This window comes from Microtus pennsylvanicus, chromosome 5 (assembly GCF_037038515.1).
Source record: "Microtus pennsylvanicus isolate mMicPen1 chromosome 5, mMicPen1.hap1, whole genome shotgun sequence".
Taxonomy (NCBI): domain Eukaryota; kingdom Metazoa; phylum Chordata; class Mammalia; order Rodentia; family Cricetidae; genus Microtus; species Microtus pennsylvanicus.
Window position 1 is genome coordinate 113849547 of NC_134583.1, and position 17980 is coordinate 113867526.

The window sequence follows — 17980 nt, forward strand, 5'->3', positions numbered from 1 at the left end:
AGCCTATGACAGCAGGATCTCGGTTAGTGTTCTTACTGAAGCATTGGACTATGTTTGTGGTCTATAGTGTCCCCAGAATTTGACTGGGTCCCACAACCCATGTCCTCACTGAATGGAAAGAGCACAGAGATTATTTTTGTGATAAAAGTGATTTTGATGGCTGCAGAGCCAAGTTTGAGAGGGGAAAATATGGAAGGCTTTTGTGGCAGACATTGGACCTCCCAAACTGTCTTCCCCTAAAACACATAACAGGCTAGACAGAGAGCCACCAAAAAAAAAAAAAAAACTTTTAAAAAGTGTGACAAAGTGTGATGTCAATCATCTGTAACGTCAGCTACCCTACATCAACTCTTTTTTTCCACCTTTAAAACCAGAACTCCACAGGCAGAAATATCTGAGTTTATGACCACCCTGGTCTACAGAGTGAGTTCCAGAATAGTCAGAGCTACACATTGAAATTCAGTCTCAAAAAATCAAAATGAATGAAACACTGACTAAATAAATAAATATAAGAAAACTTATGAACTAGTTGAAGACTAGCTGTTATGATTGTTCATCTCTTTAAGACACAAGAAATGCACACTCTCTGCATCCCCACCCTTCCTCACTATCTTGGCTTCTCTCTCTGTTCCCTTTTCCACTGACCTCTTCTCTCTCCCTCTGTCCTCTATTCCATTTTTTCTCTGTTTCTCTTTTTCTAACTCTCTCTCTTATCCTCTTTCCCCCTTTTTCCTTCCCCTCCATAACTGAACTAATAAATATCCAATGCTATTCTGTATGATGTGTCTGTCCATGTGCCTAGACCAATCACTGCCAGGAACTTGCACCTTCACCAAAAACTTGCACTTTCCAGGGACTCATGGTCTTTGAAACCAGCCTGTAGCAGCCTGGCTGGAGCCAGCCACCTTGGTTTATGGACCCCCTGCAAGGTGCCCCGGAACTGCAGCAAAAATCATAACACTGGGTCTATGCAATTCATAGCTCTGAACTTCTGGTGAATGTGTGGGAGAGGAAGGACTCTGTTGAATTTCATGGGCCGAGCACTAAGAATTTGACAATGCTCCAAATACTATATAGATAACACAAAGTGATATTTGTGTTTTTCTTATTCGTTTGTTTTACTTCTTTTGTGAGTAAGTTTACAAGGGGGAGTGGACATGGAAGGACTGTCAAGATCAGGGTGCATGATGTAAAGCTCCCAGATAATCAAGAAAAGATGGTATGTGGGGGAAAAAATTACCATATGTATTAAAAATGTTGTGAATTAATAGGCATTTCAAGGAAACCAGGCCCAAGGACTTACCTGACAAATCAGATTGAAGAAATGTAGGCCCATATTTCTACATGATGTGACATCTAAGTTCTCAAGCCATGGTTATGATCCATCAGGCACCCTTCCTGACAGGCTGTCACTGCCCTAACAAAGGTCAGCATAGGCTGCTCCTTTTCCTTTGTAATTATGTAGATCACCTGAAAAGAGGTGTTATTTCCAAACTAGTGACCAAGCTGTGGACACGACTGCAGTTCTGCTACCCAGGACAGAGAATGTTAATGAAATTCCACCTTAGTTTATCTTGGGGGAATAAAAGGTGTTTGGTTAGTAAACACTGGTGATCTTTAGGATTTGAATAAATCCTGAGACTCCCTTCCCATATTGCTGTTTGAACTTTGTCTCATTTATTCCTGTGCCTCCCTACAGGTCCAAGAGAGAAAAATAGTTAAAGTTGGGGCATCGGACTCTGACAAGGAAAGGGTGTTGCTTCCACCGTTGGATATCACCCATAGAGTGACAGTTAGCTGACACTGGGATGTCACAGCCCATACTAACCTATCATCTGATACCTGTTGTTTGTGTCAAGGGACAATTTGACCAATCTTAGTCCCCTCCCTTGATGCAGTCTGCTCTACTGAAGGCCCTTTCCCCTGATCACCCATCTAGACCTGGACCTGACTTGCAACTCTTGCCCTTGACTTGGTTAGGCCTTTTGACTCCTGGCTTGATTCCTCAGCATCTTTCTTGGCCTGACACTGAAAGCAACACCAGCAATCAGTACCAGCAGCCCCCTCCTGGCCTCCATAGATATCATCCATGGCTCTTTCTCCAGTGTGATCATTCTCTTTTGGGCTACAATTTATCATGGAATATTGGGAACTGTACTTGTAACTAAGTACACATGATCTACATTTAGTAAACCATAATGACGCTATTAGCTACAGCCTGATACTCAAACCATAAAGCACAGTAGTTTTACTTATCATTATTAATTTAAATATTCTTCACATTTGTTTAGTATTGTGTGCTTGTATATGTGCTTGTGAACATGCACCATGATTGTCCCTTGCATAGCTGTGCAGGGCAGGCCACAACTTGTTGAAGTTTCATCCATGCAGTTGTGTCAATGAGAAGAGTCAGGACAAGGAAAAAGAGACAACACTATGAGGGGAGAAAGAAGAACAAAGTGGCCGGGTGGTTGTGGCACACTCCTATAATCTCAGCACTAGGGAGGCAGCGGCAAGCAGAACTCTGTGAGTTCAAGGCCAGCCTGGTCTACAAGAGCTCGCTCCAGTACAAGCTCCAAACCACAGAGAAACCCTCTCTCAGAAAAACAAAAAACAAAAAAAGAAAAAGAGCAAAGAAAACCCAAAGAGCTGACAGGACAGTTAAAGAGCAGGAAGAGAGGAGGGGCAGAGGGCAGAGAAGAGCTCCTGAGCATTGGCAGTGTAGGCAAGCAGACATAGAGCATAAAGGTGCATCCTGGCCCAGTGAGTCTGGGATCTAGGAACTCAAGGCACGTTAATCATTGCAAGAACCTTAAGAATTTCAGTTCTCTAGTTTTGACCTATAACTCTCATGGATTGAAGTAAAAGAGACAAGGCTTAGTGATAAAAGAAATACCCCAGATAGCTGAAGCATCCAGTATCTCACACACATACCATTCCCTAAAAGTCTTGGAAAAGTATCTCCCCTGAGGCAAAGTAGAAATGATTTTCTGGAAGAGAAAAGTCTGCCAAATACCAAAATTCCAGCTTTTCAATCAAATTGCATATCCTCTTGCTGCTTCCAAATCTTTTTACCTTTTCTTCTCCTGTTTCAGTTACTCTTTCTCTCCATTGATGTGGACTACAAGGGAGCATCTTTATGAATCCTGAGAGCTGACACTACAGTTTTCCATTGCTTGATTTAATAAACATGTTATTGGCTTAACATGGATAAATCTGTAGAAAGTATCCGTTGTGATTTCCCAAAAGTCAGGCAAATGAAGTCTAAGCCCATCCCAAGCATCATCATCCTACTGAGAAATAGCAGCGCTCAGGTACCTGGATAGCATACTATCTGGTGTTGTGTAGAATAAAATAACCTTCTTCATGTTTTCACATCCCACGTGCTCCTTTCTTGTGCACAGCTTTCTTCCCCGCTTGCCCACTAGACTCCTGGGAGTTGATTCTGCTATCCCATGCCTTCCTGAGTACTGTGAAAGATGAATATTTGGAGTACTATCAACAAACTACACTGAAGAGCTTGTGATTCCAGTAAAATTTAATGGATTTATTTTAGTGGAGGGAAAAGCATCACACATAACACACTATTAATAGGACAGAAAATAATCAGGCAAACTTTTTCTGTCCTCTTCAGTCTGTAAGGTCCCAGCAAGGTTTCCTTGCATTACTGTCCCCACACTTAAGTCTCTCATTCGCTGTGAATGGGTGTCCAGGACTGCGAGACCTCTCCTGCTTTCAAACTCTCTCCTTTGCTCATTTCTTTTGCTCTGAGGTTGTACTAGAGTAAGAATTTCTGATGAGCTAAAATGAATCCTGATTAAATTAGACTTCTTTGTCCAGGACACTGGCAGGCAGAGGATGAAGACTTTCTTTGTCACAGCACAGACATACGGAATAAGCTTTGTGTCAGGACTCCAAGGGTCGAGCACAGCAGGTGTCAGTCCTGGCCATTAGGTAAGCAGGTGTAGTGGGGACAGAATTTCCGTCTAGACAGAACAATGAGTGTGGGAAACAGGTGGCAGGAGCCAATGCATTTAGGTACTTGGATTCCAGCAAGATTGCAGTTCTGGGAAAAGCAGTCAGTTAGGAGGGATGGAATCTCAATGATGACTACATTATCTTTGCAGAGGTGAGCTGCATTCAGAACTCAGGGTTCATCTCCCCAGTGAGCCTCAGAGCCTTCTCATAGCACATAAGGGACTCTTGCATGTTCCCTTTCAGCTTGTGGACTAACCCAAGGAGGCTGGTGCTCTCCACAGGTCGAACCTTCTGCTTAACCCGTCTTTCAGCCACTTTCTCCAAAGCTATGAGGAGTTTCTTCTGGGCATAAGACTTTTCTTCTATTTTTAGACCTTTTAAGTAGTAGGTGATCGCCTTGTCTTCTGATTTTTTATGAAATTGCTGGTAACTGCCATAGCGGCAATGAATGTCCTGCTTTATGTGCCCCCTAAGGTTCTGCATGTCCAGCGCTATCTTGAAATTTGCCTCTGCTTTTTTATATTTGCGAATTTCTGCCTGCACTTCAGCCATGCAAACGTAAGCCATCTCAAACGTGGGCCTCAGTTTCACAGTCTTCTGGAATTCAGAGATGGCCAGTTGGGCCTTTTCCTCCATGCTGTCCTGCTCACCAGGCTCAGTCTTCAGTTGGATCGTTTGATGCTTATAACATTGCCCTATTTGGTAATGCAGGTAGGAAGAGTCACCTGATGATGCCAAGGCCTCCTTTAGTAGTTGGAGAGCTTGGTCTATGCAGCCTTTCTTTCGGTAATACTTGGCTGCATAACGAAAGACATAGGTTTGACAGGATGTGCTGCTGAGGGCTTCTTCAATGTGTCTTTCTGCTTCATCTGTTTCTCCTATGTCCTGAAGTTTCAGGGCAAGATAAACTTTAATATATGGATCTGCTGGATTTAACCTGACAGCCTTCCTTATGGGTTCCAGAGAAATATTATTGTCATCAAAGTCTTCACGATAGGCGGCGACTGCATAGCCAATGCTGTATTCGGGGTTTTCAGGCTCAGCTTCCACAGCTTTTGCAAAGCAGGCCAGGGCTTGTCTATAATTCTGTCCTCCACACTTCAGCAAGGCCCAGCCTTCCTCACAATCCATCTCGGCACACTCCATCCTGTAGCGGAAGGGACTTGCAAAATCCTTGCAAGTATTCTCCACCTTGTCCAGGTAGCTCTGGGCTTCTGCCAAGCTGCCCATGTGGTAATGCACCCAGGCACAGTTGCCCCAGGTCACCAGCATTTTCTTGCCCAACTGCTCTTTCTGGGCCAAGGCTTCTGCTTTTCTCAGGCTCTGCAGGGCTTCCTCATTCTCTCCTTTCCGGTGTCTCACGTAGGCCAGGAGGTTGTGCATCCCCACTGGGCTCATGATGTCTAGGAACTTGACCTCCTCCAAGATTCTCATTTCTAAATCAGTTATGTCAGAGGCTTCAAACAGCAAGTTCCACGTGAAGTGACAGCTCAGCTGAAGGAGATTCTCCTTGACCTGAATAGCACGAGCATTCTCTCTGCCAGAAGGAAGCAGGAAGATTTTTCATGTACAACCTGGCCAGAATCTGACACCATGGAAAACACACTTTACAACATTCTTGCTTATTTCCAGGAAATCTAACATTTTGCCCATTTAGAATTTCTTGATATCTGTTTTTTACATCGATTCCTCAGCTCCACTTACTACAACTGTCAGAGTCTCTTTGCACATGCATGTCCACGTACGTGTACTTACCATCTTAGCTTTTGAGTTCATCCATTTATTCATGAATGGACACGATCAAAGAGATACAGGCCGGCCCACATACTTGTCAGACTCCTGCCCTGAGATGTGGAACTCGATAAAACTATTACCCTTTCCCCACTGTCTGTGAGGACAATGTGTACAAGTGCATGCCACCTGAGCTGACCTAAATAGGAACTGTTTGTCATTGAAGGTCCTTCCCTGTCATCTTAGACACAAACAGCTGGTGTCCTGTCAGAAGTAGGCTAAGTCAGAACAAATGGACATGCTGTCTGCACTGTGACAGCCTTGTGACACTAGCGATATGATTTTCTCTGCATCTTTTTTCTCTGGGCAACATAAATGGGAGGGGGGTGTGATTCAACAATGGTGTAGGTGGTCTTTCTGTATTTATGTTGCTTTCATTGGTTATTATAGAAACTCCCTATTCTAGTTGATAGGGCAGAACTCAGGTAGGTGGGGAAGACAGAACTGAATGCTGGGAAAAAGAACAGAGTCAGGCAGACTCCATGAATCTCCAGCCTCAGACGGATGTAGGTTAGAATCTAGCCGGTAAGCCACACACGTGGTGATACACTGATTTAATAGAAATGAGTTAATTAAGATGTGAGAGTTGTCAAGAAGAGACTCGATATAATGGGCCAGGCAAAAATTTAATTAATACAATTTCTGTCTGGTTATTTCAGGTAAAGGCTAGCTGGATGGTGGGATGGCGCCTGATCCTCTTACTCGGGTGGGGCAACAACCCCCGCCCCTTTTACAGAGTGGCGCCTAGGATTACCTCTCCTATGATTACAAAGAATCCCTGCATTCTAAACATGAATTTACACTTCATGGGCTTTCTTGTCTCCCCATGGAGCAGGACTAGCTCTTTTCTAGAATGTATCACGAATGCCTCAGTATCACACAATACCCATCTGTGTAACGGAAATGATATCAGTGTTTCCCATTTCTGGTCTTTGGGGAGATTAGTGAGGTTAAACACATGGCTATGTTATAAACTCTACAGGAGTTTCCTGCTTTTCTATCTGTTTTGAGAGCAGGAAATAGAATTGTGTGACTCGGGTTTTGTAGGCACCCACAGCAGCACCTTTGAGTCTTCCATGGCTAGACGGCAATAGGCCCTTGGTCCTGTTGTTAGTTGTCTGCCAGGGGCCAGAGATGCCATAGTGCTTAAATCAGCTGTCTTTGGCTTTGATCTGATCAGATGCCAAGAATAGCAGCAGGAGGTGCCATACCCTGTTAGGTCTGTCCCATAACGGAAAACTCTAGCTTGGAGCCCTTAAGGGTTGACAAATAGAACATGACAGCCATTTAGAAACCTCATGAATCAGCCAGTTGGACTCACCAGCCAACCGATTTCTTATGCTTCTATCCTGACAATGTTATGATCAAAATCCTGAGGACTCTGGATAGCACCCCCCATTTTTGGGTTCAACTTTTACTGTAGGAACTTTGTCTTCTTTCTTTCAATTTAAGTCTGAAAAGAAGTCTGCTTTCTGAAAACCCCAGCTATAGACCCTGAACACCAGTTTTAAATACTACAAGACCAGAATACAGCACCATCACCTCAAAGGAAACTTCGTGTGACAGGCCAAAATGCTATAAAATCTCCAAGATGCTCCTGTAATAAAAATGAGTTTGAAAACAAAGAATTGAAATCACTATAAAGCTAAGATAATCAAGATTTTATGGCACTATCATGAGTATCCCTATAAGAGAAAAAGGCATATATAGCACACGGCTCTTACTACATAGTGGCAACACTGCTCCACACTACAGAGTGGCACCCAACGTGGTAATGAACTCCACGTAAAACCTGAGAGAGAGCTTAATTTTAAACACACATACACACACACAAAAAGAGTTTAACACAGCCTTTTGCTATTTGCTAGGGCGTGCTGTAGAGAGAGTTCCTGTTTCAGCAATAGCGGCAGAAAAAAGCTATGTCATTTTAAAGCGTGGCTTCCTGGGGCTGTGCTGCCAGTGCAAACTCTGGCTTTTAAAGCATTTCAATTGCTCTTATGGGACTGGATGTTTGTGTTCTTGCTTGGGATGGGAAGGAGAGTGCTCTGAGACCGTGCCCATGGCTCAGCACTCCCCCCTGCACCTGGGCAGAAGGCAGAATCAGGCTTAGGCAGGCAGAAGAGCATGGCAGATTCCTGCCAACATACAGAGACATGTTTTCAGACTGTGCAGTGCTCTGCTTGTCAGATTTGGCTGTAACTTGGATGAAAAGAGTTTCTGTGCCGCACACTCAGTCTCAGAGTTAAACTGCTGAGTGCGACTCCAATGTGGACTTGCTGTGTGCCTGGAACTGTGTGCACCTCAGGGCACCGAATGGATCTGAGGCAGGAGAGGCTGCTCCATGCTGAACTGTGCTGACCTCAGGCAGGAATGATTGTAATTACCATAATAACAGCGCAATTAAGGTTTAGACTGGCAATAAACAGGCAGTACCATATTACCCCTACATGGTGCAACTTAAGTTTTTAAGAAGTGCTTAACATTTTAAGAAATGCTCCTGGATAGTAAAAAAATTACAGATTCACAATAAAACTGATTTCAGACACAGAAGACCTTTAAATGGATCACAGTGTTGGATGAATGTATGTAGGCTTGAGAGAGAGAGAAGAAAAATAAAGAGAATAAAGTTAATGGTATAAAAAAAGGGTAAAGCCTTTAAAGAGACAAAATAGAGTGATAGAATAAAAATAAGCCACATAAAAATGGAAAATTCACAGAGAGTCTGGATTCTTTGTATTATTTTGTTTTCTTTAAAGTTTTTGACTGTAAGGGAGCTAAGTACAGAGAGACATTTCATTATATGGGCTGCCAAGTGGAACCAGAATGGATATCATAAGGGTATTATGATTTGAGAATTTGGGCCTAAGGATATGATGCTGTGGAGAGGGTCTTCTTCTGTTTTCACAGAGGATGAGACCCTGTGGATTGCTTCTATCCCAATATGGTATGATAGACCACGCCCTCCTGAAAGGTTGCTGTAAACACCCTCAAAAAATTACTTCGCTCAACTGCTAACTGAGATGAACCTGGCACACAGGTTACACCATGAAAGACCTAAATAACAGCACTCCTGTACAGTGGGAAGAAGTTTGGAGAGAAATAACTGAGCCCATATTCCCAAATATTGTTTATAAATGTTCTTTTACATTTAAAGGGGGATATGATATAGATATGAATAATTTGAATTGGTATGGATTTGACTTTATTGATATAAATTTAAGGTCAATCTTGTTAAATGTATATGTATTTCTAATCTTGATTAAGGTATTGTGATTGTGTAGTTCATGTAAAAATGTAATGTATATAGGTTGTAAATGGATAATCATTAATAATAATCAAGCTTGTAGTGATGTTAGTTAAATTTTATAGAAGTTCATAGATATATTATAGATAGGCATTCTTCATATATTTCAAAGACTACAGAATATGACATTAAATGTTTTAATAACTTAGGACTTTTCATGACAATGAGACATGTCTGCTCCTGGCAGCACCATCTACTTCAAAAGGAAGATGGGCATCGAAGAGGCTCCTTATGGAGTTGGTTAGCCATTTGGGCAAGAAACTGCTCTTGCCTGGACTGATGCATGATCTGGACACAAAGAACCTGCAGAAAGAAGATTGCTGAACTTGCCTAAAGGTGAGATGTTCTTTCAGGGTTCCTGATTTATGAAAGAGTCTGTGAGACATTCTGCAGGACATAGCAGAAAGTGACTGAACTGTCTTTGAAATTTCCTGCTTCATGGAAAAGTCAGCTGGATACTATGGGCCTATAGGCCGAAGATGGATGCTCCAATGGTACAGAGGAACTTTGGGTGACTGTCCAAGCAGTGAGTTGTCTCTGCCATTTCTAGAGTTATGAACTTCTTGTTTGCTTAGGTAATGTTATATCCTTCTGGAGTCTTTGATGGAGTTGAAAAATGGTTAGTTATAGTTACAGCTTTCCTTAGTTATGATAAAAGATAAAATAGATATAAATATTGTAACTGTAATTCTTGCTTTATAACTGTTTTGCTATATGTAATTGTACTATGTTAAAACGAAAGCCTTCTTTTTTGTTTAAATAGAAAAGGGGGAAATGATGGAGGTGGGTCTTTTGTCTATCAGTTGCTTTCATTGGTTAATTAATAAAGAAACTGCTTGGCCTTTGATAGGACAGAAAATTAGGTAGGCGGAGTAAACAAAACAGAATGCTGGGAGAAAGAAGCAGATTCAGGCAGATGCCATGCCTCTCCTCTCTGAGACGGAAGCAGGTTAAGAGTCTCCCTGGTAAGCCACCAGCTCATGGTACTACACAGATTATTAGAAATGGGTTAATCAAGATGTGAGAATTAGCCAATAAGAGGCTAGAACTAATGGGACAAGCAGTGTTTAAAAGAATACAGTTTCCGTGTAATTATTTTGGGTGTAAAGCTAGCCGGGTGGCGGGACGCAGCACGCCGCTCCTACTACAGAGTGGCCACACCGCTCCACACTACACAAAAGGGGGACCCTAAGAGACACACACATCAGGGTCCCAAGAAAGGAAAATAATTAAAAGCTTCTGGGTAAACTTGTGCCAGGATCGAGTCAGGGATAGGACAGAGGGGAGAGTAATGTAAGAGGTACTGTGATAGAGGGGGTCAATCTGGGGTTGGGGAGAATCCTGATGCTGGAGAAATTGTCAGGAATCTTCAAGGATGATCCCAGCTATGAGTCCTAGCAATAGTGGAGAGGGAATCTGAATGGGCTTTCCACTTTCTAAGACATTAATTGCCATGACATCAAAGAGCCTGCCTGTATGGCACCTCACCTGGTAGGTGTTTCTTCCTAACGTGCAGAGGACCACATTCCTGCTAGATCCTCATGTGGTCTTTCTTGTCTGTGCAATGAACTCTGAGAATGCTTTTCTGTTTTCTTGTTTTGTTGTTGTAGGAAATCCTCCCAGTCCTGTAGCAGAAGAGCCCACCCTTGCATCTTCAGCTAACTTTAATCACCTTCCCCTAACTTTATCCATAGATAAGTACTATTCTTGAGGCTGATTTGGACAGGGACACAGTTTGGAAATTAGTATAGCCAAATGATTTTTGACTTCTTGATTTAGCATCTCTAAGGATTTGATTTGAAGAAAGAGGTTCTTTTGGGCAGATTTTAAAGTCTCTCATAAAACTGAATGCAAAAATAGAGTAGGAAGGATATACTAGGATAATTTATTCACCATTTAAGATGGAAAAAGCGCCCATGAGAAAATGTTGCAAGATAGATTTAAATCATGGCATTTGTCTAGAGCCCAGGGGTAGGTACAGAGCTCCAGGGTGTATTCCTCAGTTTTCTCCCTGTGTTTCCACCTTCCTATAGTTTGTGGTCTGTGGTCTGTCTGGTGTGTGTGTTTGAGCTGTCTGTCCTTGTTATCTGAGTGATGGTGTAAAAAACTGTATGTGCTCAGGCCCAATTTTTAACTTGGTTTCAAGTCAGGCAAAAGTTCAGTCTCTTTAAAGGTTAGAGATACGTTCAGAAAAAAAAAGATTTTAACCTTGTCTCAGAGCATTCTGGCAGGGTAAAAAAAAAAAGAGACATAAAAAGGAAAAGAAAATCAATACTTTCCCACAAATTAGAGGGTTAGAAGTGACAATCTGGAAGCAATTAATCTGAGACAGGGGCTTTTGGTTTAGAGAATCATACATCTCAGTAAGGGACTTGATGGATAGATGCCCCTCCCATTTTGGGAATCTGACAGTCTTTTATTGGTTTTGAATACCATTTCTCTACATTAGAGCAGAGATATAATTCACCTCCAAACTTTCTGAAAATTTCACTAGTATGAATGGCCAAGTGTGAGATGACCAAGGATGATAACAATGGACAGGAAAATACAGATCAGATAGGAAGAGTCAGTGAAGCCTCAATGATACACAAAGAAAAATAAACGACCAATACAGTGGGAATTGTAGAGGTGGTATCACCCAGGCTAGGCTGTGCAGCACCAGATTGTCAACCCTGATATCATACATAACAAGAAACAGTATAAATGCTGGACAGGAACACACACATATCTATGTTTATATACACACATACAAAACAATGAATAAACTAAGGAGGCAATGAATTTGGAGGAGAGCAGGGAGGGTAAATGTGAGGGGCTTGAAAGACGAAAGGAAAAGAAAGGGAGAAATGTCATTGGATTCTAACAGCAAAAATAAACAAAAACTATGTGGAAGAATACATTAAAGTAGATTAAGAAAAAGTGAAAATATATTTTTAAAGCAATCATAATGATCAGGAATTAACTTTTCTTAGGGGCTTCTTCTAAGCCTTGTTCTCTCCATGCTCCTCCATTTCCCATGGCATTTCAATTGTGTTTGTGGAGGGGCTGCAAATGCCAAGGCCCACCTATGAAGGCAGGTGGACAGCATTAGGTGCTGGTCTTCACCTGCTTGTTTTCTGAGAAGGAAAGACAGTGTTCAGCAGATCTTCTCTCAGTAATAGCATTGAGACTGCCATTCTCACTCTTGCTTGGCAAGCCCTTTACCCACTGAGCCCATCTCTCCAGCACCAGTTTAAATCTCCATTGGAAACAATGTGATGCTTCCTCCTCTTGTCAAGTGGTATTTCAGATCTTACAGAGAGTTGTGTGAGATTGGGGTCCCAAGAGAGAGCGGCATCAGTGAATATGAAAAAAAAAGGCCTATTGAGTAGAAACACTGACAGCCCTTTCTTCCCTAGGCTTCATGTATGCTCAAAATGTTCTTGATGTACCAACCAACAGAGGAGCCACGGCTCTTTGATATGCCGTATCTCCATGCCCTGTGCTGTTTGGGCTTATCCCTCATCTCACTCATCCATTCTAATTTCCAGAGCACTGTTTCATAATAAAATACTTCTATTTCCGTTTCCAATCATGAGCCCCTGGCAGAGTTCAATTGATATTGGACACAATTATTTGGATATTTGTTAAGTGTCTCTGCAAATGGTTGGTCATTGTTCCTATACTCAGGTCTTTAACTATAACATTTGTTAAGCAAAGCTAGAAAGAGATAAAAGCGTAAGAAGTTTTTCAGCTGTATCCTTGTCTCTCTCTCTCTGTCTGTCTGTCTGTCTGTCTTCTGTTTGTCTGTCTGTCTGTCTGTCTGTCTGTCTCTCTCTCTCTCTCTCTTTCTCTGTCACCATGTTACTCTGTTTCTCTCTTCTTGTTCTGTCTTTGTCTGTTCAGCAGCAGAAAGTCCTTGCCCCCACATATAAGCACGAAGGAAACCAGCCATGATAGACATGTAGGATTGTTTCTTCAGTAGGCGAAATGTATAGCTTGATTCTCCACCCAGAAGCCTAGACATAGAGATCATTAATAGCCTGGTGATTGTGCTCTCTGTAGAGCCAGGACATACAATGCTCCAAGAGCAGGACCAGAGGTGGCCAATAGCTAGGTGACCTTTGCTTTATCTGTATGGCCAAAGTCTCCCCATGCTCCCAACTCAAGAAGACAGTTGGCTAATGCCCCAAATGTCCTCTACACTATCTGTATGACTGACACCATACAAGATCCTTCCCTTTTCTTTAAGGCAATACATAAAACCTATCTCCACAACCCTTCTTCTTAGAGGAGTACTTGGAGTTGAGTTCCAGTGCAATTATGCCTCTTTGTGGACAGGGCACTGTATTACACCAAAGAAGTTTTTCATAGTCAACTGGTCTTAAATAAACTCACAACAAACTTCTCAGGGTCAGACTCTAGTGAAGAGTCCAAGACTATGAATATAAAAATGTAGATTCCAGAAACAGGAATGTAGAAATAAAAAAAAATATGAAGTTGTACATCTAGGAAGATGAGAACAGACTCTCAGTAGCTCTCTCAGCAGCTTGAGGATAAACTATGAAAAATGGCTTATTTCGCTTTACAACCCATAGCTCTATTTACAAGGACAAAGCATCTCTCTGCAATCTGAGTGTTACCCTACAGATATGAGCTGAGTCAACTTTTAGGAAATAGATATATGACCTCTGAGTTATTCTTTATTCCTGCTATATGAAACTGGCAGCTTCAAAGGGGAGATCACACAGCTTCAGTAAACACTGCCTGGAAGTACCAAGGAAGACAAGAGATTAATTACAAACACTGGTTTAACTAAAAAACTCTGTTAATGCAGATTGTAAAATAAGGCAATCTGTATCTGAGTTTTACATTGAGATTTTTAAAATTCCTTTGTTCAGACCTAATGCTTGGTGCCCCTACTATAAAAAGGTGGATTCAGAAACTGGCCTTTTACCACAGCCTAACAAAATCCATCTCTGGCTGTGGTCTCAGCTAGCTGATAAGCGTTTTGTGCTCCATAGAGATTTTTTTTATTTTATTTTTGACAGGATTCTTGTTTCTGGGATAAAGTTTGCTTCTACTTTATTAGACTTTGGTACTCTATCCCCACCTTTGCACAACCCCCCTGGACCCAACATCTAGAGGTGTGAACAACACTGGCTGACTAACGTGTGTTCCACCACATTTCCTTCTTGCCTCGTGCAGACCATTACTCTGCTAGCCACGGTTTTTGCAGAGAGCCCAGAATTTCTTCTTCTCTGATTCTCTCTGTCTCTGTCTCTGAAAGCACTAAATGCATGTTTACTCCTTCTTTTCCTGGGCACATAGAGTCCTCGCATCATTGGAAATAAAGATATTTGAATGGTTGCTAAGAACACTCTGAAATCGAGACACCATTTGTCTATGGAGATCTCCTTAACTGGTAGGCCCCCAAGAATCCTTTTGGGGAGCTGTGCCCCAAGAGGGAGGCACATGCACTTGCGCATAAGCACTTGCAGCAGGAAAGCTGAGCAGCACAGAGGCAGCCGCCATTTGTGTGGGCAACTGGGACAAAGAGCAACCTGGATCCCACTACCCACATGCACTTAAAGATCTCAGCATCCAACCTCCCCTGTGCACTTGGAGATCTCCAGCCTTTCTCACACTGCAGGCACTCAATTGCAAAACACAGTCCTAGCCACCTGCTAGAGTCATGGGTACTGTAGCACCAGGCACAGCTTAGTCATTGGCCCTATGACCATGACTGTCACCTGACAGCCCTTAGTGTCATCTGCCCTCTTGTTTAATTCATTCGCAATTTTATACCTCTGTGGTTTTTGTAATCTCTCTCATCATACAACAGAAACTCTCAGCCTCCTCCATACTCACGTTCTGTAGATGCTTCTATGTGCAAGAACATACAATGGTTGCCTATGAAAGAGAGAATCTGTAGCCCTAGATTCAAGAGAAAATACTTTACTGACTGACACTTTATAGCCAGAGAGCAATTTCAAACATAAAAGTCAGAGACATTTACATAAAAGGACTTCACACAGAACTGAAGCCCAGTGGTGGCATCTCACTCCTTTAATCCCAGCCCTTGGTAGGCACAGGCAGGGGGATCTCTGTGAGTTCACTAGGAGCCTGGTCTACAAGAGCTAGTTCCAGGACAGTCTCTAAAACTAGAGAGAAACCCTGCCTCGAAAACCAAAAACAAAGAAAAAACAAAAAGACTCCAGGTGCCTAGCATTTCTTTATGCTATATATATATAAATGGATGGATGTGAATATACATATGTATATGTTTGTATACACACATACATGCTTATCTTCCTGGGCATATTTAGTTTCTTGCAGGGAAATATTTAAATAGTTCTCATCAAATATATTAGAATTTCTACATTTTTGTCTCTTACTGAGGGACAGAAAGAAATGTGTTCTCTCTTAGTTTAACCCAGCCAGGGTGGGCAGAAAGCACTTTTGAGCAGCATCTCAAAAGATCCCCTGGGGGTCTGTTGGGTACATTTCAAGGGGAGTGAATGTGTGTAGTCAGGATACGGCAAGGAGAACACTGCAGCTGCTCTCGTTTAGGGCTCTAATTACATAGAGTGGCACCTTGTTCCATTCCTGAAGCTCTCATTGGTAACCGTCTCTCTGATGGGATGAACATGATAATGTGTCATCCAGGGATTTTGAACTACATGTGTGAGACAGCCTTACAAACTGAAGCAAGCATCTGTTCACCCATCCAGTCCCATGCAAATATTACAATCATTAAACAAATTTCCTGGACCCTCAGTACATTTAGCCTCCTTGTTCTTTTCTGAGTAGTAGAAAGAGAAGCCACAAGAGAGAACAAAAGAATGTAAGCAGACTAAGTCAGAATTGGCCACAAGCAAATGTCTGTGTCCTGGGTTCACTCAAACTGCAAGCAGGGGAATCCTTACCCCATGGTGGCTGTAAAGGTGGCTGCAGTTCTCTGGACTTTCACCAGGACAGGACTCCTCAGGATCCCTCCTTGATGCTCTGCTCTTCTCTGGACTTACGCACCAACTGAACTCTCATATATGAGCTGGGAAACAGCTCTATAACGGGAAGTGAGGTGTGGCACACACCATTGGGCAACTGAAACTGGAAAGTGAAACTAAAGTCTTCAGGTTTCTCGTCAGCGAAACTGTGGAAAACCAGGTATTGGCCTTCTTGCTCTCTCCTCTGAACTGATGGTGAGAAGGCTCTGAATAGACAGACAAGTCAGTTCCCCTCTCTGTCTTGAGAGAGACATCCCTGGCACCAGGAGATGCTGTTACAAAGGGGTTGATGGAGGCAGTGTGAACATAAAGGACCAGACTGGGCATCTTCCCAACACAAATGTTTCTCAATCAAAAGAACTGAAGTTCTGCACTGTCTCCTTGGAGCCCATAGTCATGTGGATTTGATGGGATGGCAAAAGGGAAGTTTAGGGATAGCAGAGTCCATCTACACATCTGTTCCCCTGCAGGCCGGAAGTGGTCCACACCACTTGGTTTGCTGTGTGGTTTTCATTATGAACGTCTGTAGATGCCATCATTTATGTCCACTTCCCTCTGCAGAGCTTTTCAATATACCTGGGGCTTTAGGAGTTAACCCTTCATTAACCAGGTCAATATTCCAGAGCCTAGAGCCATGGAGTCTTGCTTTGTGTTAATTGTTCTGAGATGTTTGTTTGTAAAGGGTTCTTGCCACTAGTCACAGCCGTATAAACAAAATAAACCCTCTGTAGAGTGCTGTATTCACAGCCTTGATGCTATCCTGTCCTAAAGGCTAAAAAGAACAGTATAGAAAACTGTAGAAAGTGGGGCTCAGACTGGTTCAGGTCTAGGTCAAGTATGTTAGTCTATCATCTTGGTTTCCTTGGTTAATCTGCTTTCTCAGCCCTACTGGGGTCTATCTACTTCCTTAGCCTGGCCATTGATTCCTGTCTCCTCAAATACAGCTCATCCTTCACACCTCCAAACATAATAAAATCATTAAAAGGAACTTAAATATCTCCCTCCTTCTCTCTTTGATAGCATTTATCCTCTCCTGAAAGTTTTCCCTGACCAGAGAGTTTCATTCCTAAACTTCAGTCAGCGGATAACAAGAGGGGAAGAGGCTCTTTGGACATTTTCCCCTATGAAGTTTAATTATGAAGAACCTGGAGGTGTGAGTCAGTGAGCTTGCTAGGTATATGTCACAGAGTTAAAATGCTTGCTATCAATCCTGCCTCCGCCTGGTTTTAGTCCCCAGAATCCATCATCAAAATAGAACTAAATCTGGAGCGGGTGGGGGAGTTGTACTGTGACCTTCATACAAATGCCTTGACATGTTTGTTTGCTAAAACAAACACTCACCCATAAAGCTAATAAGGAACTTGCCTAACTCCATTTTGAAGACTGTAATCATAATGTTCCATTGTTATGGAATACAATCAGTTTCCATTTACTGTAAGTGCCTTTTTTTCTAGATATTTCAATTTTATTTAGATGATGTTCAACATTCTCATTCATTTCTGAATTTGCATTTAATATGATATATATATATATATATATATATATATATATATATATAACATGAGCTGACATGAACGTAACATTCAGCGAAATGTGTTTGAAAAACTTACAGTCTCTGCAGATGTGACGCTGAAGACAAGGAATTCCAGGAATTTGTAGGCAACTGTAGCTACACAGTAAATTTGAGGCCAACATGGACTACAAAGCACGATTTTGTCTTAGCAAAACAATAGCAACAATAACAACAGCAACAACTCCCACAAAACTAAAACAATAACAAAAAATGATCAATTAAATAGTAGCCTCTAAAAAGCAATATGAGTCAAAAAAATGAGATTATGTGTTTAAGAAAAAATATGAAGAAAGGATAACATTAAATATGATAGCCATCACGACTAAGAAAACAATCGCATAAATA

General features: G+C 42.0%; 1 protein-coding gene across 1 annotated transcript; it reads right to left on the reverse strand.

Moving 5' to 3' along the window:
- Positions 1-3615: 3615 nt before the first annotated feature.
- Positions 3616-16091, reverse strand: LOC142851185 (antiviral innate immune response effector IFIT1-like). Its single transcript, XM_075975080.1, has 2 exons — positions 15982-16091; positions 3616-5515 (listed from the first exon to the last, which is right to left on the reverse strand). Exons 1-2 carry the CDS (start codon positions 15984-15986, stop codon positions 4141-4143), a joined length of 1380 nt encoding a protein of 459 aa, XP_075831195.1. The 5' UTR covers positions 15987-16091; the 3' UTR covers positions 3616-4140.
- Between the last annotated feature and the right edge of the window lie 1889 nt (positions 16092-17980).